At 40.4% G+C, this 23,885-nt stretch overlaps 1 protein-coding gene across 1 annotated transcript in view; it reads right to left on the bottom strand.

Moving 5' to 3' along the window:
* CDCA2 (cell division cycle associated 2) overlaps positions 1-22,986 on the bottom strand; it is a 46,264-nt gene extending 23,278 nt beyond the window's left edge. The window contains exons 1-6 of the mRNA XM_021698891.1: positions 22,797-22,986; positions 21,288-21,442; positions 9,708-9,858; positions 8,062-8,255; positions 6,215-6,299; positions 664-872 (exon numbers count right to left, since the gene is read on the bottom strand). Coding sequence (XP_021554566.1) covers positions 664-872; positions 6,215-6,299; positions 8,062-8,255; positions 9,708-9,858; positions 21,288-21,442; positions 22,797-22,986 — 984 coding nt within the window. The remainder of the gene's footprint in view (positions 1-663; positions 873-6,214; positions 6,300-8,061; positions 8,256-9,707; positions 9,859-21,287; positions 21,443-22,796) is intronic.
* Between the last annotated feature and the right edge of the window lie 899 nt (positions 22,987-23,885).

Below are 23,885 nucleotides of genomic sequence, written 5' to 3'. Positions count from 1 at the left end.
CTAATATTCTTCTTGGAGTCTAGGCTGCATGTACATGATCTATGCCAGAACTGTCCATAGAAAGTACTCAATAAGGGGTGCATGGGTGGCTCAGTCCGTTAAACATCCGACACAGGTCATGATCTCAGGGTCATGAGATGGAGCCCCGTGTCAGGCTCTGTGCTGAGTGTGGAGTCTGCTTAAGATTCTCTCTCCTCGTCTCCCTCTACCCCTCCCTGCCACAACTCGTGTGCTCGCACGCTCATAAAAAAATTAAAAATAATAAAAAAAAAATACTCAATAAGTGCCAGCTAGTTCCCATCAACCTACTCTTAGCTCATACGAACTGAGTTTAGAGAAACATACATGCCTGTGAAAAAGCTATCTCTGAGACCAAATATTTTAGGTGGAAATAATTAACACACTTTAATAACTATGAAACTCTTATAATATACAGTCTACATATATTAAATTCTACAAGTTATATTCCATACTGAGTTTAGAAAGAAAGGAAGGAAGAAAGGAAGGAACTCTGCACAGTGCTCTAAGTAAGAAAAGGAGGGGTAAACATTTAGGGCAAGATTATCTCCTTTGAAACCAGTAGGACATACAACAATTCACAACAATTGCTTTAAGCCAAAATGAGTATTCAATTTGCTTTAGAAAAAGTAGCTCTAAACTTACCTGCAGGCCTTCTGGAAACAGCTTAACAGAGGGCTTCTTTAGCACAGAACGAAGTACAAAGGTCTCAGAGGATGGAATGTCCCTCTTACACTGTGGAGTGACCAGGGACCTGACTTGGGGAACGGTGTCTGTGCTCACTTCTGTAAAGTTCTCAACTGGAACAGCATCCCAAGCTCTTTTGCCCTCTATACACTCAGCAACCTTGACTCCTTCAAAGGAAACATGTAAACAAGAGAGAGACATCTGAATCAGGTTGTTCTACACCAAAAATATTATGTATTTGCAAAGAGAATAACACACTGTAAGAAGTTCTACCTTCATATATCTGGTTTAGGGAATGACAACTGGAATTTCATTTGGATATATAAAGAAGAGAAGTGGCGCTGGCCATAGCTTTCAGTTCAAATCTAACTACTGAGGGTAAAGGTAAGCAAGGAGTTTTGGCTCCCATGAATCTAAGGAAGTGCCCAGGCCTCGAGACCCCTGTGCCTGGCACCAGAAAACCAACCTGAGGTGAGCAATGAAGGAGGACCAATTTCACTGCTGGGGTCAGAGGCATTTCAGCACGCAAGGGTGGTAGGAGGGAGAAGATGGGAGGTGAGAAGAAAGAGGATTAAATCAAAATTGTATATGCTGTGTGTGCTCTCAAACAAGGCAAGGCTTCCTCCTGCATATTTTTTCTCACAAGAGAGAACTTCCTTATGATCGACATTTAACAAATATATATTGGGCACTTATGATGTGACAGGCACTCTTTTCTAGGTGCTAGAGAGACAACGATGAATAAAACACAAAAATCTCCGATACTTTGGGAGACAGACAGACAATATAAAACACCTGGGAGGGGGAAAAGGCGAGAGGGAGCTATGGCTGTTGAAGGGAAGCATAGTGTGAGGGACCCCTGTGCTGGAACTGTTCTCGATCTTGTCTGCAGTGTGGTCACATGAGTCTACACATGATAAAATTACATGGAACTAAATATACACACAAATGAATGGACGTAAAATGGGTGAAATCTGAAAAAAAGTCAGTGGACTGTATCAGTGTCAATTTCCTGCTTGTGACACTGTATGACTGCTACCCAAGATGTTACCCCGTGGGGAACCTGGCGGGACGGGACACTGAAACCCTTTAGATATGATTTTTGTACAACTGCATGTGACTCTACAGTCACCTCAAAATAAAAAGTAAAAGAAATGTACAGGTAATAAGTAGTAATATGTGCCTTTAAAGGAAATAATGTCGAAATTAAGGGGATATGGCTGGATAAAGAGGGAGGGGGGAGTTGCTGTTTTGAGATGTTCAGGGATCAAGCAGGCATCTGAATGAAGTGAGGAAGTGAGCCATGCATATATCTAGGGAAGAACCTTACATGCATGAAGCCAAGTGCAGAGATCTGAGATGGTAATGTACCAGACACAAGAGGCAGAACAAGGCCAGTGTGGCTGGAACAGTGTGAGCAAGGAGAAGAGAGCTAAGAAGCTCCAAGAGAAGGCTAAGGACTAGGTCAGGTGTGGACTGGGTACAATTCTAAGTACAGTGGGAGGTCAATGAAAGATTTTGAGAAGGGGAATGACATAGTGTAGCTAGGATTTTAAAAGGAGCACCCTGGACACCATGTTAAAGACTCTAAAGAGGGGGGTCAGCAAGGATAGAAGCAGGGAAAGCACATAAGAGGAAACACAAAACAACCCAGACAAGAGAAGGTGGGAGCCTGGGCCACAGTGATAATAGTTAGGAGGTGGGAAGTGGTTAGACATTTGATACACCGTCAAGATAAAACCAACAGCATTTGTTAATGGGACTGAAGTTTAACTTTATTTATTTGAGAGAGGGAGAGAGAGAGAGAAACTCAAGCAGACCCCCCGCTGAGTGTGGAGCCCAACACGGGCTCAATCCCAGGACTGTGAGATCACAACCTGAGCCGAAATCAAGAGCCAGACATTTAACCGACTGAGCCACCCGTCCGCCCCTGCAAGTTTAACCTTTAAAAGGGGGGAGCCAAGGTTACTCCAAGGTTTTTGATGCAAGCAATTGGGCGAATTGAGATGAAAGGCCAAAAAAAAAAAGATGAGCAGACTGGGGAAGGAAAATTAGTCAAGACTTTTTGAGTATGTTAAGTCTGAAATGTTTATTAGACATTCCTATGGAGACCAGAAAAGGCAGTTGGGCACTTAAGAGTTCAGGAAAGAGGCCAAGGACAGGTATTTAAATTTTGAGGTCAACAGCATGCAGACAGTACTGAATGCTGTAGGAATGCCCATGATCACCTAGGGAGTGAGTGCAGAGAGAAAAAGTCCAAGCACCAAACCCGGGGCATTCAAATGTTTAACAGTTAAAGGATGGAAGAGAAGGAATAAGAAAAAACAGACAAATAAGAAATGGTGAATTAAACAGGGAAAACAAGAGAGAATGGTGTCCCGATGCCCAGTGAAGAAATGGTTTCTCCCAGGAGTGCACTGGCAGCTCTGCCTGCCACTCTGGGACCCTGAGGAGAGGGTCTGTTGGAGTGACTAACAGAATGGCAATGAAGCGGTGACCAAGGCCCGTTTGGAGCTGCAGCAAGCAAGAATGGGAGGCGAGGAGACCGAGTGCAACCTGTGCTTAAAGGGAGCTCTGCCATAGAGGAAAGCAAGGAAATGGAGTTTTGGCTGGAAGGAAATCCGGGGACAAGGGCCAGTTTAAGACTGCAGATAATAAAGCACATTGTATGTTAATGGGAGAAATGAACAACTCAGAAAAGAGGGGACACCTCAGGCAGAAGGTCCTCAAAGAGGGAAGGGGTTGGCCTTGGATCAGAGGACAGAGGATCTACTATAACAGGAGGAAAGGGGGGAGGGGCACGCTTGTTCGGAGCTGCATTAGCGTGTGGTGGTGAGTGGCCCAGGCCATTTGTTTCAGACATCTTTCGTTCTCTCGGTGACAGAAGCAGCCAGGGACGACAAAGGGGCACCAGGGAACTTTATCTCAGTCATTCCTGACTAGGGCTGCCAGATTTAGCAAATACAAATCCATGAGGCCCAGGTCAATTTTGAATTATATCTAATTATTTATGTGTATGTATGTTGATATAAAAGAAAAACACTGCATGAAACATACTTATACTGTGTAAAGCAAAAACACTGCGGGATTTAAAATGAATATAAAAGTAATATAGAGGATATCTATAGTGTAAAAGACCATAAAAGACATGGGTGGGTGGACAGGAAATAGAAACTTTACAAACTGTCTAGATCTATTTCCCCTAACACCAACTCTTTTTGGGTTCCAGGACCCAATGCTAACTTGGGGGAAGGGATTCTCCTACACAGTGCCACCAAGCAATTCTCAGACACCAGGAGGGTATCCAAGAATTCAACCCAAGTCTGACCCTACCCAGAGACAGCATCAGGTTCCACAGGTTAAGGGCTCAGTCCTACAAGAACTTCCCCAACCCCCATTTAAGATGCCAGTCCCAAGTCCTAGGCTGTCACCTGTGCCTCTGACCGACGTGCTACAGACTGGAGGTTCCAACAACCTCCTCCTTGGACTTCAGATACCAGTCACAAGTCCAGATTGCTACCTAAACTTCTGACTGAGTGACTATCAATCAAGAGGTTCTCTTAGACAATGGACTCTGAAAAACAAACTGAGGGTTCTAGAGGGGAGGGAGGTGGGAGGATGGGTTAGCCTGGTGATGGGTCTTAAAGAGGGCACGTTCTGCATGGAGCACTGGGTGTTACACACAAACAATGAATCATGGAACACTACGTCTAAAACTAATGATGTAATGTATGGTGATTAACATAACATAATAATAATTTAAAAATAGAGGTTCTTTTTTTTTAATTTGCCAGAGCAGCTCACAGAACTCAGGGAAACACTGTGTTTCCCAGTTTATTAAAGGAAATGAGAAAGGATACGAATCAACAGCCAGAGGATGAAAACAAAGGAGAGGTCTGCGGAAGAGGTACAGAGCTTTCATGACCTCTCTAGAAGTAACACTCTCCCCACATTTCCATGTGTTCACCAACCAGGACACTCTCTGAACCCTGTGTTTCTGAATTTTTATAGGGCCTTCATTCCATGGCCATGACCGATAAAGTCATTGGCTGATTCAACCTCCAGCCCCAGTACCCTCCTCAGAAGTCAGGGGTGGGGCTTAAAGTTCCACCCTCCAATCACATGGTTTGGTCCTCCTGGCAACCAGCTCCCCACCCCCCCACCCCCGCCGGGTGGGGTCCAAAAGTCACCTTCATTAGTAGTAGTAAGACACCCATGTCACCTTTATAGCTGTAAAGTATTTTCAGGAACTGTGGATGAAGACCAGATCTATTGGAAAACTGTGTATTTGGTCATCTGAATATTATTAATATTTATTCATTCAATATTCATTTAGATAACCAATATATACTTTTTTATAAATCATTATATCACACTTTTACATAAAGTTGTACAATATCAACTCTAAGTGGACTGAAAGGTTAAGGATGTATCTTGCAATCCCTAGGGTAACCTTAACAAAAAAGATGCAATGAGGTATAGTTTAAAAGGTAATGTGTAGGGGCGTCTGGTTGGCTCAGTCAGTAGTCCAGCAACTTTTGATTACTTACAGCAACTTTTGATCTCGGGGACATGAGTTCGAGCCCCATGTGAGGATTAGAGCTTACTTTAAAAAATTTTAAATATTAAAAAATAAATAAAAAATAATGGATAAGTGGACTTCCGAAAAGAGTATTTCAAATAAACCCCAAAAAAGACAGGAGAAGGGAAACAGAGGAACAAAAATCAGAACAGGAAATGCATGAAAAAATGATAGATCTTTTCTTTTTAAGATTTTATTTATTTATTTGACACAGAGAAAGTGAGAGAGAGAACACAAGCAGGAGGAGCGGGAGAGGGAGAAGCAGGCTTCCCGTGGAGTAGGGAGCCCGATGCGGGGCTCGATCCCAGGACCCGAAGGCAGACGCTTAATGACTGAACCACCTAGGCACCCCAAAAACGGTAGATTTATAAATCAAACCATATCAATAATGACTTGAAAGGTTAGTGGGCCAAATACCCCCATGGAAAGGCAGAGGCTCTCAGAATGGATAAAAAAGCAAGACCTAACTATATGTCTCTAAGTTTTACTTTAAAGATAAAGACACAGGTAGGTCGATAGTAAACCTAATACCTTACTAGTGACTTTCACTCAATACAAACATACTGATTTGGGGAAAGTTTTGAATGCTGGTCCCTTTCCACACACTTAAAAAACAACAAAAACAACACACATGTAGTGTTTTCTCTTACAGAATACATGTTACATGTTCATCCTGTTTTTTTATAACAGATTCTGTCAACTTGGAAATATTTCACTCACTCTTATCAGTTGCAGTTTAAGAAAAAAAAAGTCATCTCTCCTATAACTAGAATTCGGAAACATTTCTACTAGACTGAGAGCTCCTAAAATGTAGGGCATTGCTTCAGTTTTCCCGAAGTTTAGCACATAGGTAAACCAACCATAAATATCTGTTGAACATATGTTTCAACAGGTGAACTGGGTACTAAGGAAAGATTAAATACTTACCACTTGAAGCCTCTGTGAGCTCGGAAAGTGAAACAGACTCTCCAACTAAATATCCAGACTGTGTTAAACCAGATTCAAAAGATTTCTTGGGGGGGATAAAATTAAAGAAATATTAAGTCTTATTACTTACAGGAGTACTGAGATCTTTGTAAAGATTTAAGCATTACAGATTATCTAGGAATCTGATGTTAAACCAATCAATCATTTCTTACCATTAGGAAAGCATACAAGAATTGAACTAAAAACAGAGTACTCACTGTAACTGCAGCCTAAACATCCTACGAAATAAATTTCAGCTCCCTAGGAAAAGTTTATAGGATAAGTTAATGGATAAGTGGATTTCCAAAAAGAGTATTTCAAATAAACCCCAAAAAAGACAGGAGAAGGGAAACAGAGGAACAAAAATCAGAACAGGAAATGCATGAAACATTTTTGTTTTCAAACATTTTGTTTTTGTTGCCTCATTGTTTGAAGTCTAGAAAACTATACTGATTAATTTTAAAGGGGGAAATTCTCAAAAATAACTAAAAATGGGGGTGTCTGGGTGGCACAGTGGGTTAAGCATCCAACTCTTGGTTTCGGCTCAGGACATGATCTCAGAGTTGTGAGATCGAGCCCCATGCCGGGCTCCATGCTCAGTGTGGAGTCTGCTTGAGATTCTCTCTCCCTCTGCTTCTACCCCTCCCACTCGTGCTCTCTCCCACACCCTTTCTCTAAAATAAATAAATAAATCTTAAAAAAAATAACAAAAAGTGTTATGCAATTATTAAAAAAGGTATCAATAGCTAGGATAGGAAAATCATTACTGGCTAGGATAGAAAACACATTCTTATTAATGTGGACACCATTTCTAAATCATGGTGTATGTCCAAATAATCAAAGTTCTGATGAGAAACTATTGGTTTTGCCGGATGATGATTTCATATCAACTAGAAAAAAGCAGAGGGAGCAGAGATTGTAAGTGACTCTAAGCTACAAACAAAACTTATTGGACCCCGAAGAATCTTACTATCAAACATTTATTATGCCAGTCCAAATAAGATCAATAGGATATTTACTGAATCTTTGTGACAGAGAAGTTACAGAAAAAAAGTTTCAGATCTAATGGTGTCAGGGGTCTCCTCTCACTAAAGACATGGGAACCAGCTGTGTCACACCAGAACTAAAGCAAGGAAAGCCAGTGATGAGAGAACCAGCTTCCTGTTTACATGGGACTGAAGGTCAAGGATCCTCAATAGTAGTATTTAATTCACGTTGCTTAAGATCTTTTGATAATCTTAACAGGCTTTAGGTAGTTATAAACAACAAAAATCCCTACACCTACTTGAAAGAAGTGAGCAGAGCAAAGGAGAAATTGCTAAATAGCACCAGTTTTAAACCAGTTAGGGGCAGAAAGTCCGGAAATGCAAGACCCCCCAGACATGAGCTGCACAGCCCATACAGAATCTTCAACTGATTTGCCAGTTGTGTAAATAATAAGCTCCTGTGTCTGCCTCCTCCAGCAGACTAAAAGCTGCTCAAGGGCAGGACCATGATTCCCCCACAGTTGTACCATCAGTATCTAGAACAATACCTCGCAAGCAGAAGACCACAAGGCTTAATATTTTCATTAAGTGTTTTTCATAACCAAAAGCAACATATTAATCAAAACTGTCTAACCAATAAGCTAACCACCAGTAAAAAAAACTTAACAAGTAGGACATACATACACACACAGCATACTTTAAAACTCAGCTACAATATAAAAATACAAGGTACCATTGCTGAAAAAGGGTTCTGACAGTCTTAAAACGGTCTAGCTGGAAAACCAAAGCTTCATTTTCCTAGGATTCTGGTCAGTGAGTTACCTCAGAAAAACCTGCAGGAGCAGTTTCAACAGCACACATTTTGCCTGTATTAGGAGAAGTGACACCACTGAATATCTGAACCGCATCAGTTAGATTTTCATCAAAGTTGCTCTGATAGGATATCCTTCGACGTTTGGATGGTAAGTTTGCAGGGAACTCAGACTCTTGACATTCACCAAGACTTTCTTTTTTGGCTATATGTATAAACATAACACAGGCAAAAATACTTTCTTTTACTATATCACTTTTAAATTTTGCACATAATAATTTCACTAAAATGTAATGCTTGAATCTAAATACTTTATCAATTAAAAGTACATTTTTCTATTTAGAAGAAATCTAACTGAAAGGTAAGAGAACATCACTACTAAAAGGATAATAAACATTATTAAAATTTTTTTCTAGACTTTAAAAATGTACAAAGATATGCTAATATGCATTTCCATTTCTGATATATCATCTCACTCTATTTTAAAATTTACAATGAAACCTTTTCTTTTGAACTTTTTTTTTTTTTAAGATTTATTTATTTGAGAGAAAGAGCTCATGTGAACAGGTGGAGGGGCATAGGGAGAGGGAGAAGCAGGATCCCCACTCAGCAGGGAGCCCGATGCGGGGCTCAATCCTAGGACGCTGGGATCATGACCTGAAACCGAAGGCAGATGCTTAACGACTGAGTCACCCAGGGGCCCCTCTTTTGAACATTTTAAAGGATGTGGTTATGTTCTAATACGGGTTCTGCTTTGACTGTGTATGATTTTATGAAACATACAGCCAAAATGTGCCTCAGTTCTTCCCAGCTACAAAAAGTGAATTTAATTGTCTGCAGAACTAGAGCAATCATGTCAGTAAAATATTTTAAAATGCAGGTCAGAAGTGAATAGGTAAGTTACAAACTACAAACACAAATGAGTACATCGGAGTGGGTCACGCACTGGAGAGGTAGATGAACGGGACTTGTCTTGAGTAACAGTGCACTGCATGTGAGGAGGTGTTGAAATATACTTGAAGATTCAGGTTCAAGAAACCAAAACAAAATCATTTGGAACCTCAGGGTGCAAAACACCAGAGGAATGGTTATGACGATTATGGTAATGCCAAGATTTTGTCTAATTCTGGTGTTTCAAATGCCTTGTGATTGGAAAATCAGAAGTGACAGGAGAAAGTAACCAAGTGAATTACAATCTAAAAGTTATGGTAAAGAAGAGGACAGGCTATTAAGATGTCAGATTAGATATATCTTTTTATAACATCAGGGTTGGGTGTTTGTTATTCATAGAAATGCTTGCCAAGCTTAATAAGCAACCTCTAAAAATCAAGGTTTAAATGCTCAAATTTGTCACATGCCCTTATTCTAACAACGAAACCAACCAACCGGCTCTGACACGTTAACATTTAAAACTCAATTGTGGCCATGCGGAATTGTAGGCTCAGGAATGCCTGAAAAATCAGGTTTTTTCAAGACAAACCAGAAATCTAAATTTTTGTGTGAAATTTCCCAAATTTTAAATGTTAGCCTCCATTTAAAAATACAGCTCTGCTTAGAAAAGACTGCCTTCACACTGTAAAACTAAATCTTTTTCATACCTCACATGCTTGTCTGAATAAATACGGAAGTCCAAACGGACTAAATTCTTTCTACTCACTCGAGCCTGTGGTCTTGAACTCTCCTTCTGCCTCTGAGAATTCAGGACGGTCAATCATGTTTTCATTCTCCTTTATGCAGTGAAAAGCGGACTGGAAGGCAGACATTCGCTCCCTTAAAGAATTAACATTTCGATACAGTACAGGACTGCCCTGTTAAAATACAGAGACATGGAGGGTATTATAAATGAAATCAAGCACAGTGTCTCTATTCTAGGCCTATAACCACTGCATCCAGGACAAAATACATAAAGGCTATTTGAAGATCAGAGGTAATAAATGAGTGTTGCAGAGCCTCTTCTCCCTTGAATCACGTATATTCTGTTTGAATATTTCGGGTGCTGCCATCATCCTAGTTTCTCCTCTGCTCCTCCCTCGGTTTTTAACCCGAGCACAGAGAACAGCTGTGTGGTATGTCTAGACGTGTAGCTACAGCCTGGATCAATACTGTTATTAGTCAGGCCATGTACATGACAGAAGTCTGGAGTAGGTGGGGAAGAGCTTTAAAAAAGCACCCGTGCAAAACACATCCCCAAATATTTGGGGGCTAAACAACTCTTTAAAAGGATTCTTTCTGGGGAGCTTAAGGCCTCTCTTTTAGAGTCCATAACCTGAGACAGCCTCAGCGAATCAAACTGGAAAGGAAAAGAAGTTGAGCACAAAAATGTTCAATCCAAGCTAGTCTGACTGCCTATTTCCATCCATACACACCCTCTCCCCAAGAGGCCAGGACAAGACACAGATGTTCTCTAGCAGCTCAGATACCCACCTTCACACTTACCCTCTCCCCAGCTAAATTTTCCTGATTTCATGGGACCTTACTTCCTTAGCGCTAAACGCTGACCATTCGCAAAAACCACAAAGCCAAACAGTTAGATGGTTTAAGCACAAGAGCGCTCTGGAAACTCTAACAGGGTTTTAGCCAAGGAGTCATCAAATGAAATTGACACTGGCAGGGACCGAAGTGCCAGATACATGCAAGTAACATATAATTGAAGAGTTCTGTTACCCATATATCATTAAGTTCTCTATCCAGGTTTTTTTCCCCCCTTTACTAAATATTTAGACTAACGTATTTCCACTAATTTGGAGCTTGTAACAATTTAAAAATTACACCAACAGACAAAAGTAAAAAATTACCTCCCTTTATGATGTCATATGGAGGAAAATCAGTTAAAAGCTTGAAGCCATGTTTGATGCTGCATCTACTCACACACTTGATTCTATTCCCAGTTAAATACATTCACAAAGCAGACTGTTACATAATAGAGTATTTTAAATCCAAATATGGTTGATGATGTAAAACCTTTATGACATAACACGTAACACTCACAAAAAGCTGGTGGCCAACTCTTCTCCAGGAGATATGGAGAAAAGAAACGGATTATCCCAAACTCATACAATTTACCTCCAATGGGCTTTTTTTTTTGTACTCCTATGTGAACATGGTAGGGGTAGGTTTAATGTCCTAGAAATTTAAAGCACTCTGAAATGCTGCCTAAAACAAATGAAAGGTCCCTAGTTTGAATCATTTTTCTCTATTTCCTGATGGAGACCAGGAATATACAAGGGAAATGAAACATTCAAAATGTATTGCTTTCTACTTTTGTCTTATGAACCTTGTCAGTCAACAACATTCCTTCCACATACCAGATAGTGTTCCAAGGGCTCAGGACATGGTGGGGGGGGGCGGGCGGATTACATTCTGGACTGAAATTCTGAAAACATATTAATATAGTTTCAGGTACAAGAAGTGCTAGTGAGAAGATGAAAAAGAAACATGATGAAGTAAAAGTGCTGCTTTGACTTGAGTCAGAAGAGCATCCTATCTCAAGCAATAGCTGAGCTGAAACCAAAACAATGAGAAAGTGGTGGTGGAGCAAAGATGTAGGAGGAGAAAGGCATTCTGCAATAACAAAAGCTTAAGATGGAAACAGGATACAGCAGGAAAAAAAGCCACCATGACCAGGAAACGGAAGGAGATGGGGACATGAGGCTAATGGCAGGCAAGGCTCGTATCAGGAAGGGTGACAGAGGCTTCAAAGAAGGGGTCTAGGTTTAATTCAAGGCATAACAGAAAGCCATTGGAAGGTTTTAAGCAGCAGAAGAAATGATCTGAGTTAGTCTATCTCTGACGGCTCTGTGGGATGCTGGGTGGATTAGGGAAGGAGGGAAGTGAGGAGACCAGTTAGGACGTAGCAGTTGGTAATCTAGGCAGGACTCACATTAGGGTTATAGCAGTGGAGCTGTGGGACATGAGGACTTACAGAAAGGTTTCTGATAGGTAGTGATGGGCTGGATGTGGAAGAAAGGAACCAGGAAGATTGACAGGTAGTTGGCCTGAACAACTAGATAATGGTGGCACGTACTATGACTGGGAAATGGGCTGGAGGATCTGGTGGGGAGAAGAAATGTACAGTTTGGTTGGGGCCAAATGCTTATTAAAACACCCAAGTGAAGATGTTGAATAGGCAACTGAATATTTCACAAAGTCTGGAGTTCTAGGAAGCTCTGGGCCAAAGTTAGACATTTTGGAGTCAGTCTACAGCTGATGCTGGAAGCCACGGAAAGGGATTAGGTTGCCTAAGGAAAGCAAACAAAAGGGGGCAGAGGGGAACCGTGGGGCCTTCAAGCATTTCTGAGGAAAAACTAGAAGGGGTAGAATTAGCACATGAAACACACAGGGAATGACCAACAACACAGAAGGAAAATTAGGTCAGTACGGAATCCCAGAAACCAAGTGCAGAAAGTGTTTCAAGGAGGGAGTGGTCGAATATATCAAAAGCTGGGGAAAGGCTGAGTAAAATGCAAACTTAGATTTAATCTTTGTCTTGGTAAGGGATCAACGGTGACAAGAGTCTTCTTGACCGAGCGGTAGAAACAAAAGCCCAGTTGGAGTGGCCAGCAGTCGTGGAGGGGATGGGAGAAGGGAAGAGGAGCAAGACAGGAAAGACAACACGTTCATGGAGTTTTGCTGTGATGAAGAGGCACAGAAATGGGATGCCATGGAGGTCTAGGAGGAGTTAAAGAGAGATATTAAGATTTGTTGTACTAATGGAAAATGACCCAAAAGAAAAGGAGGATAACATAATTGCAGAAGAAAAATGAGCTCAGAATGACCTATGTGGTCACAGTAATATAAACACTTGATACTTATGTAACCCAACTATTAGGAAGTTGTAGAGGATGGGAAGTACACATGTGGATGTATGATAGAAAGTATAAGAAAGAAGGCTAATTCTCCACCATCCACAGTGGAAAACTGTCACTATTTGCAGATGGCATATTAAATATAGGAAACTAAAGACTCCACTAAAAAACCATTAGAATAAATGATTTCGGTAAAGTTGCAAAGTTGCAGGATACAAAACCATCATACAAAAATCTGTTGTGTTTCTATACACTAATAATTAACTAGCAGAAATCAAAATTAAGAAAACAATTACATTAAAAAGAATTAAATAGCTGGAAATAAATTTAACCAAGGAAGTAAAAGACCTGTACACGGGGGCGCCTGGGTGGCTCAGTTGGTTAAGCGACTGCCTTCGGCTCAGGTCATGATCCTGGAGTCCCTGGATCGAGTCCCACATCGGCTCCCTGCTCGGCAGGGAGTCTGCTTCTCCCTCTGACCCTCCCCCCTCTCATGTGCTCTCTCTCATTCTCTCTCTCTCTCAAATAAATAAATAAAATCTTTAAAAAAAAAAAAAAAAGACCTGTACACGGAAAACCGTAAGAAACTGATGAAAGAAACTGAAGACATAAATATATGGAAAGATACTCTGTGCTCATGGATTGGAAGAATATCATTAAAATGCTGTACTACCCAGGGGCGCCTGGGTGGCTCAGTCGTTAAGCGTCTGCCTTTGGCTCAGGTCATGATCCCAGGGTCCTGGGATCAAGCCCCGCATCGGGATCCCTGCTTGGCGGGAAGCCTGCTTCTCTCTCTCCCACCTCCTCTGCTTGTGTTCCCTCTCTCGCTGTGTCTCTCTCTGTCAAATAAATAAATAAAATCTTTAAAAAAATAAAATAAAATGCTGTACCACCCAAAGCAATCTACAGATTCAATGCAATTACCAACAAAATTCCAAAGGCATTTACCAAGACATACAACAAACAATCCTAAAATTTGTATGGAATCACAAAAGACTGTGAAATAGCCAGAGCAATCCTAAAAAGAACAGAGCTGGAAGCTTCATGTTCCCTGATCTCAAGCTATATTACAAAGCAATAGTAATCAAAACAGCATGGTATTGGCATTAAAACAGGCACACAGAGAAATGGAACAGAACAAAGAGTCCAGAAATAAATCCACATGTGTATGGTCAATTAACAGAAGACAAAAGAGCCAAGAACATTCAATGGGGAAAGGACAGTTTCTTCAATAAATGGGGAAAACTGGACAGCCACATTCAAAACCATGAAACTGAACCACAATCTTACACCAGACACAAAATTAACTCAAATGGATGAAAGACTTGAAAGACCTGAAACCATAAAAATCTTAAAAGAAAATAGGTGGTGAGCTCCTTGACATCAGTCTTGGCAAGGAGTTTTTGGCTTTGACACCAAAAGCAAAGGCAACAAAAGCGAAAACAAATGTTATTTACTGTATCAAACTAAAAAGCTTCTGCACAGGAAAGGAAACCATCAACAAAACAAAAAGGCAGCCTATTGGATGGGAGAAAATATTTGCAAATCACATATCTGATAAAGGGTTGATATAATATATAAAGAACTCCAGTAACTTGGGGCGTCTAGGTGGCTCAGTCAGTTGGGCGTCTGCCTTTGGCTCAGGTCATGACTCCAGGATCCCGGGATCGTGCCCTACATCGGGCTCCTTGCTCAGCGGGGAGCCTGCTTCTCCCTCTGCCTGCTGCTCCCCCTGCTTGTGCTCTCTGTCAAGTGAATAAATAAAATCTTAAAGATTAAAAAAAAACCAACAAACTCATGTAACTCAATTGCAAAAAAGCAAGCAATCCAAGTTAAAAATGGGCAGATGTGAATAGGTACTTTTCCAAAGAAGACACAGATGGTTAAGAGACATGTGAGAAGATGCTCAATATCACTCATCATCAGGGAAATGCAAATCAAAACCCAATGAGATATCACCTCACACCTATCAGAATGGCTATTATAGAAAAAAAAAAAAAAAAAAAAGAAAGCCGTAAGTGTTGGTAAGGATATGAAGGGAACCCTCATGCACTGTTGGTGGGAATGTGAATTGATGCAGCCACTATGGAAAATAGCATGGCGGTCCCTCAAAAAATTAAAAGTAAAATGACTATAAGATCCAGTAATTCTACTTCTGAGTATTTATCCAATGAAAATGAAAACACTAACTTGAAAGGATATATGTACCCCCATGTTCACTGCATCATTATTTGCAATAGCCAAGATATGAAAACAACCTAAATGCCCATCAATGAATGGATGGGTAAAGAAGATATGGTATATATACACAATAGAATATTTTTCGGCCAGAAAAAAAGAAGGAAATCTTGCCATTTGTGACAACATGGATAGACTGACCCTGAGGGCATTATGCGAAGAGAAATAAGTCAGGGAAAGACAAATACTGTAATGTCACACTTACATGCAGAATCTCAAAGTTTAAAAAGAAAGAAAGGAAGAAGATGCCCATAGATACAGAGGAGAGACTGGTGTTGTCAGAGGCAGGAGTAGGCAAAATGGGTAAAGGGAGTCAAAGGTACAAACTTCCAATTATAAAATAAGTCGTAAGGATGTAATGTAGAACATGGTGACTAGAATTAATAATACTATATTCTATATTTGAAAGTTGCTAAGAATAGATCTTAGAAATTCTTATCACACACACCTAAAAATTTGTAACTATACAGTGGATATTAACCAGACTTATGGTGGTGATCAATTTGGAACACAGCTGACCCTTGAACAACATGGGTTTGAACCGAAAGTATCCACTTTATATGTGGATTGTTTTTCAATAAATACAATTCTGTTACTGTATTTTCTCGTTTTTTTTTTTAAAGATTTTATTTATTTATTTGAGAGAGAGAATGAGATAGAGCATGAGAGGGGGGAGCATCAGAGGGAGAAGCAGACTCCCTGCTGAGCATGGAGCCTGATGCGGGACTCGATCCGGGGACTCCAGGATCATGACCTGAGCCAAAGGCAGTTGCTTAACCAACTGAGCCACCCAGGCGCCCTCTTATTATTATTATTTTTTTAATAACATTTTCCTTTCTCTAGCTTATTGTATACTTTACGGTACATGGTGCATGTAGCATTCAAAATATGTGTTAATCAACTGTGTTATCAGTAAGGCTTCTGGTCAACAGTAGGTTACAAGTAGTTAAGATTTTTCGACAGCGTGGGGGTTGGTGCCCCTAACCCCCACATTGTTCAAGGCTCAACTGTGTATAAAATTTTGAATCAGTACATTGTACACCTGAAACTAATATAATGTTGTATTTCAATTAGACTTCAATTAAAAAAAGGAATTGCAAGGAAAAAAAAAACAGAGCAAGCATTTTATTAAGAGATATGAAAACAGCTATCAAAGCAACAGCTACAAAAGTTGAAAATGAGAGCCTCGGAAATGGAAACACGGGAAAAAGGTAGCTGCACACCATTGTTCTTATAAATAAATCCTCAAGTACTAACTGATTCCTTAAACAATGTGCATATGTAATATTTTTATTTATATAAATTTTTAAAACTTTGAAAAACGTGTTTGTAAGAAAACTTCAAAATGTTAGAACATAGACCTAGACTGGGTAAGGGTGAGAGAGACATAAAGTGAGCAGTAGACAGTACAAGTGTGGTAAGATCAACAGTCTGGAGGCTTCGATAAGATGAGAGAATTGTGAAGTGAACTGGAAAGATGAAATGTGGGTCAGAGAGGTGGGCTGCAAGAAGATCTCAAAGGTGATACAGTAGCAAGGAACCACATAAGCGGATGCCTGAGGTAGAAAAGATCATAGGAGCTACAGAAGTCAAGGAGCTTGACTTGCCGGGATGGTGGACCATCATCCACGTGCTTGTTGAAATAGTCAAGAATGAAAGCAAGAGTAGTGGAGAAAAGATGGAGAACGGCTGCCCTTCAACTTTTCCTCTAAAACAGGAGAAGGTCGGAGCACCTGGGTGGCTCAGTTGGTTAAGCATCTGCCTTCAACTCAGGTCATGATCCCAGCATCATGGGATCGAACCCCACGTTGGGCTCCCTGCTCAGCGGGGAGTCTGCTTCTCCCTCTCCCTGCTCTTGCGCTCTTGCTCATTCTCTCTCTCTCCCTCTCAAATAAATAAATAAAATCTTAAAAAAAAAAAGTTAAAAAACAAAGCAAGAGAAGGTGGAGAAAATAAGAGATGAATTATGTACGCATAGAGGCCCTTACACTTTACAAAAAGAAAAAAACAAGTACTACTAGTATATTTGCTGAACATTTCAGTAAATTAGAACATGTAAACTATTATTATTTATGCAGTCAATAAATCTGTTGAGTAAGGGAAGAAGAGATAGGGTGAGAACTGAAAGAGTAGAGCCACCAAGGGTATTTACTACAGAGGCAAATCTCGAAAGATCAAAGGACAGCACTGATTGTCCATAAAAACTGCTCAAGTGGAAAGCCCTTACTTTTAACAGTGCTAGATACTAGAGCTATATATTCAAGGAATTCTTTTACTACGTATAATCACATGATATGGGTGTGGGGTGTTTTCATATGTACATTTCTATATACATACACATACACACACACACACACACATACATATATTTGTAGGCATACCCTTAAGGAAAAGAAAAAAAAAAACCCAGAAATACCAACAGCAGACATGGAATGTCAACAAACAAAAACGGACTTAGGTCAGAGAAAGCTGAAACCCACAGGGATTCTTTAGGGCATTCTGACAAAAGGAAACAAGCAGACCTGCAGCAGACCCCAGAAAGGCTCAGGTATTTAAAGCATCAGGTATTTCTGAAAACCAGGGTCAAGGACAGGACTCAGAACAGGGTATCAGTAGCACTTGAACCCACAGGTGTCTTCATAAAGAAGAAAGGACCTTTACATTTTGGAGGGAACACAGAGATTCAGGATTCCATGAGATTTAAGACTCCACAAACAGCTGAGGAGAGGAGAGCCTGCACTGAAAACAGAGCCTGTCCAAATCTTCTCAGTGAACAGTTTGACTTCCATTTTGACACTTGACTTCCTGAGTCCCAGGGCTCAGGTTTATATCCCCAGGAATTCCTTTCAGAAAAAACAGATCTGCCAAAAAAAAGAGCCACAGAATTCTGATACTTGGGAATGAAAAAGTGGCCATGTCTACACAGAAATCCACCAGTTGATGAAACCAGACCATGCACATTGAGCTCTCTCAGTCAAGTTTTTAAAGTGACTCACTTTTAAAAATGAACAGATTGTCACAGATCACCAGACATCTGAAGAAATATTTGAGCATGAGACAAAGCCTGAACTAATTAAGTAGCAACATGGAACCTGAAGGCAAAGAGATCCTGCAAGGGGAGAAAGAAAACATCCATAAAAATATAATGTCCCCAACTGCCCACAGTGTTCTTTAATATCAAGAACAGAGCTTCAAATGAAAAAGCAGGCCATGCAAAAGATAGGGAATCAAAGTATATGTTGAATGAATGAACGAATAGGATTCTTCAACTCCATAAGCTAAAATAACAATGGAGCAATGCCTTCAAAATTTTTATGGAAAATATGTGCAACCTAGATTTCTATACTAAGACAAACCAAAATCTAAATGTGCTAGTGGAGTAAACTTCATCAGATATGCAGAGGCTCCAGAAAAATGAGATAGTAAAACAAGAAGAGAGAAAGATATTAGGTCAAGGAAACAGAAAAATCCAAACAGAAGAAAAGGAAATCACAGTGACAGCTGTCCAGGAGACCCAGATGGCAAGCAAGCCACAGAAGACAGAGAACACCAAGGAAAAAGAAAAGAACCCACAGACCCTTAGGGTTTACAGATCTGTCAAAGTTTGGGGATGAAATTATGTGATAAAAGACTAAACTAAAAAATAATAAAAAGTACTTATTAACTAGAGGAAAAACAAAAGTTGTGTAAGAGAAGAAATGGGACCATAGCATACTACCTGGCAGTTTGTGAAAAATATCTACATGGTTAAATAACACACACGAAGTCCTAATTTAAACAAACATTATAATTGTATTGGAAGGATGGGGACAGGGGACAGTGTTAGGATAGCTATGGCTAGGAGGTGTAAGAGCAAAATCCTCATTTTTCACAGAAATAACTACAACAATAGTAAATCCAATGCATACCATGTTCCAGGCACAGTTCTAAGTACTTCATCTCTACTAATTTAATCATCCTCATTAAAAACCTTGCTATTATTATCACCCCCATTTTATATGTGAGAAAACTGAGACAAACTTGAAGTGCTTGGCTGGCTCAGTCTATAGAGCACCCAACTCTTGATCTCTGGGTTTAAGTTCGAGCCCCATAATGGGTGTAAAGATTACATAAAGATAAAATCTTAAGAGACAGAAAGACAGAAAGAAAGAAAAGTAACTTGCCAAAGGCACAATTAATAATAAAGCCAAGAATCAAACCTCAGCAAATAGCTCCACAGTCCATGTTCGTACCTATCCTAACAGCAGTTCTCAGGAAGTCTTTACACTCTTAAAATTATTGAAAACACCAAAGGCTCCTAGTTCGTGTGCATTATAGCTATCAAGAATGTTTTAACAGGCTTTTCAGAACTGTGGCTATTCTTTCTTTCATGGAACATAAAACTCAACAAAGATTTCCTAAAAGTTAGTTGCAATGTCAAATATGAAATCCTATCAATGAACTTCTCATATTCTGTTATGTTAAAATCTGCGAGTCTCTTGCATTTGAAGGTATATTTTGCATGCACTGGTTGTTAGGAAAATATTGGTTCACTTACTTCTGCAGATCTTCTAAATATTGATACCCTTTTATTATATAATATCAAAAAATCAAATTCATTAATATCTCCACTGATCTCATCAGAAAAGTCTAGCCAGTGGGAAGTTCTCAAGCTCACAGTGCTGCCTAGAAGTTTTCCAAAACTTCTTCCAAAACAAACTTCTCTTACACAACTTTTGTTTTTCCTCTAGTTAAATTCTCATTTTCTTCTGAAAACTCAAGTTTTTTAATCAGTAAGAAATATTTCAGTTTCTCTTCGAAGTGGCAGGTTCACGGTTCCTTTTGAGAAAATATTGTTCACATTCCCAAGTCTGACTAACCATGATGTCCATCATTCTTTCAAGTAAAAATGATGCTCCATGAAAAAAAGTGGCCAGAGTTCAGATCACAGCTCAAAACAATTATGCACACGATTTTTTTTCAAAACATCCATCATACTTCTGTATGTACTTTGGAAGTGCCTGATGCATACTTCCCATTTCAATCACACATAATACACAAGGGGGGAGAATTAATAAAATTTACAATTTCCACTGCATCAAGGATATTAAATGAATCTGGCATTATCATTTCCTGTGAAGGCTTAGCAGTGTGGAAAATGACAGCTTGGTGCGCTCAGTTTTACCCACCATTGCTTGTGCACTGTGAGTGCAAACATCAACATAGTGGAAAAAGGCAAACACCTCAGTGCTATTACAAAAACCCGTTTTAACCTCACTGGCCTCTTGAATGGGACTCAGGGATCCCCAGGGATGGGCAGATAATCTCTGAGAACCACCACACTACATAGCCTGTGCATAGTCTCTAAAACCGAAAAATAAAGTGGCTATATAAGTACGTTTTAAAATAAGAAGGCCGGGGGCGCCTGGGTGGCTCAGTTGTTAAGCGTCTGCCTTGGGCTCAGGTCATGATCCCAGGGTTCTGGGATCGAGCCCCGCATCGCGCTCCCTGCTCAGCGGGAAGCCTGCTTCTCACTCTTCCACTCCCCCTGCTTGTGTTCTCTCTCTCGCTGTCTCTGTCAAATAAATAAATAAAATCTTAAAAAAATAAAATAAAATAGGAAGGCCAGGACCAAAAGAGACAATATAAATAGCTGTCCTTCAAGAAGAGGGAGCATTAACTGTCTTTCATTGTAACCCTTGTACACGATTTGACTTTTTAGGAACATGGATTATTCTGATAAAAATCTGCAAAAATAGCTACATCCTTCCTCATTAGCAGACAAGTAATTTTTTCCTTTTTGCCAGGTTATCCCAAATATATTTTGTCCTGGGGAACTCTTACTCCTACATGCCAACATGTAGGAGTCAAAAAAATTAGACACTTAAAGAAAAAATATTAAAAGAAAAAAGGTTGAAAAACACTGCCTCACTTCATTGTAGAGAAAAACATTAACCGGCAAAAACCCCTGCAAAATAAAATAGCTCCTCTAGAAAACCATTTCTATCCAGGATTTCCCAATTCTTAACCTAGCCATGCTCAACATCACCATCAATGCAAACTGAACACTCTCTGTAAGACAGAGAAAACCTTATCTCCCCAGATCCAAAAGAGATGAGATGCACAAGAAGGTAGAAACACGGTACAAAAACTTTGTAACAGAACAAAACACTCTCCCCAGAGAATTCATGACATAAGTTAGAAGAATATCATACCAGAAAAGGGGAATTCTGTGTCAAAGAAGATTTCTCTGCCGTCTTTAAACTCCGCTGCTGAGCAATGAAACGAATAAGATGGTTTGTTTCAGGGGAGCCCCGAGCGCCGATTGTAGAGCGTCGTCTGGATTTTTTAAGGTAGGATGAGGCCTTTCCTGTAACAAAAACTCTTTTAAATTGGAACAAAGCAAGGCAATCATTGGTAATCATGTACTGAATTCCCTGTAATATACCAGCCTAAGAGAGAACACATAAACACCTATTACAGAAATCTAAATAGAGTATTATAGGCGAAATTACTCACACGTGGTCAGTCGGATAGGGATCTTTGTCTATTGATTTATTCCATGATTCTGAAAGTGTCTGGCATATAGAAAGCACTGATCAGAGTGAGTTATGGAATGAACACGTGAACACATTTTAATAGTTCCCATTTTTGTTTCATATTTCTTGCACACAGGGATGGGTAATAGCTTGCTTTGGACTAAGAACTTCTCTTCTTTCTGAATTAGTCCTCTTATCCCCAAGAACTGAAAGGAAAGCTCTCCACTTAGGCATATGTACTCCCAGGTTCTCAATTGTTCAAGATCATTTTTTCCTCTGAGATACCAATCCACCTTCCACACACTATGTTGCATATGCTGAAGAGGACAAAATAAATCTAGTTTTTTCTTTAAAGGTTTATGAATAATGTTCTTGAGAAGGGAACACAGAATGGCACACCACTGTGGTCTTGTCTACATCATGCATTATCCAGTCTAGTGCCCTCTGACTTTCCAGCCTTCCCTCACTCTCCATTTCTAAATGCTGTACTCCAATCTAATCCCAGTTCCATGTTTATTTCCTCTCTTAGCTAAATCTGACTTCACAGGTGAATTTCATTTCTACTCCTTGAAGATTAGCCCAAGTCAATTTTGTTTGTGATTTTGAAAGAGGCATACCCCAATCTTTCTTTTTTTTTTTTTTTTTTTTAAGATTTTACTTATTTATTTGAGACAGAGAGAATGAGAGAGAGCACATGAGAGGGGGGAGGGCCAGAGGGAGAAGCAGACTCCCCGCCGAGCAGGGAGCCCGATGCAGGACTCGATCCCGGGACTCCAGGATCATGACCTGAGCCGAAGGCAGTCGCCCAACCAACTGAGCCACCCAAGCGCCCCCCAATCTTTCTTAATTGCTCTTCAACTTTCTCTTATTTTTACCATATGTGAGCATAAAATTTATTACTACTTAGAGTAAACATATCCCATATCTCATGAGTCAGGTCAAAAAGTGATTCACATACGTCTTCTTTTCCAGTTTGGGCACAGAGCACACTGTTGAATGTTATCATGCTGGGTGCCCTAGGAACCTGATAGTCTGCTATGCTAGATGCATGGTACATATTCACAGAAATGTCCCTAATCGAATGTTTGCAGAGTTAAAGTAATGAGATAAAGCAGATGAACAAAACTGAGTTAAAGTTATTTTTAAACTTTAAAAGCACTGCAATAGAAGGACAACTTCTTTTACCTGAAGAGTTCTTTACAAAGCTTTCAGGTGTAATTCCCAATTGCTCTACTGTTACTGTGTTAAAATCCAAAGGTGAATTGAAAGTATCTGGTGTGCAACCATTAGGAGTCCCTTCAGGTGCATGCTTCTGAGGAGTTACAAGCCTCCCGTTTCCCGAAATGAAAGAGGTATTTTCTGAAATAGACAACATATTGTGAGGGCTAAACATCATTATGAAAACAAATACCTAAACCTTACATTTCACAAGGAGGCAAGAGATCACTACATACCAGTATCACGAATACCAGGCTCCTTGGTTTCAAGAGGCTCGCTGTCTTTTGAGTTGGTATCCATCTAAAAAAAAAAAAAAAAAAAGGAAAGAAGAAAAAACCCCCTCATTTCCAAGTTAACGATTAGATCAAGATTCTCATTCAAGACTGAATTCTAATACAACCTATACAGGCATGAAAATAGATGTCGAGAGTATCTGAGAGCTTTTTAAAAAAGAGAGAAATGGAGGAAACTGCTGTTGAGGATGAAACAAAGCAGACCTCACACTAGAAGCCATGGCTTTTCAACCTGGGCGAACATCTGAATCATCTGGGTACCCTGTTATAGACACAGCTTTGCGGATTCCCAAAAATTCTAATTAAGTAGGTCTGGCTGGGCTCCAAGAAATCTGCATTTTTAGAAAGCACGCGGGCGGCCCGGCTCAGGTAGCAGGAGGACCACTATATCCGTGGAGCAGGATAAGTAAGAACACGCTTTTGAGAAGCACGCCCCAGAAGCAGCTCTGCTGGACCAGGGTCCTTGCCCTACCTCTCACTCCCGCAGCTTGGCTCTCCTCCCACTGGGTTTATTTGGAACGCTCCACCGCGGGTGAGTGTCGTGCAGGTGCAGACTGTTCGCTCGATAAGGCAACTGTCGGCCGCCAAGTCGCCCGCCGGGAGCTGCCTCGTCCGGCCCGAGGAACTCCAACCCCGCCGCCCGCGATCCCTACCTTCGCCTCCGCCCGGCCGCTGCCTGCCGCCCGCCGCCAGATTCAAATCGCCGGCCCCGCCTCCTCGGTACCGGCGTTACTCCACGAATCTCTACGCCGCCGCTGTCCAC

The sequence above is a fragment of the Neomonachus schauinslandi genome, chromosome 2, assembly GCF_002201575.2.
Source record: "Neomonachus schauinslandi chromosome 2, ASM220157v2, whole genome shotgun sequence".
Lineage (NCBI taxonomy): Eukaryota > Metazoa > Chordata > Mammalia > Carnivora > Phocidae > Neomonachus > Neomonachus schauinslandi.
The sequence above is the reverse complement of the archived record's forward strand: the minus strand, read 5'-3'. Positions and strand labels throughout refer to the sequence as shown.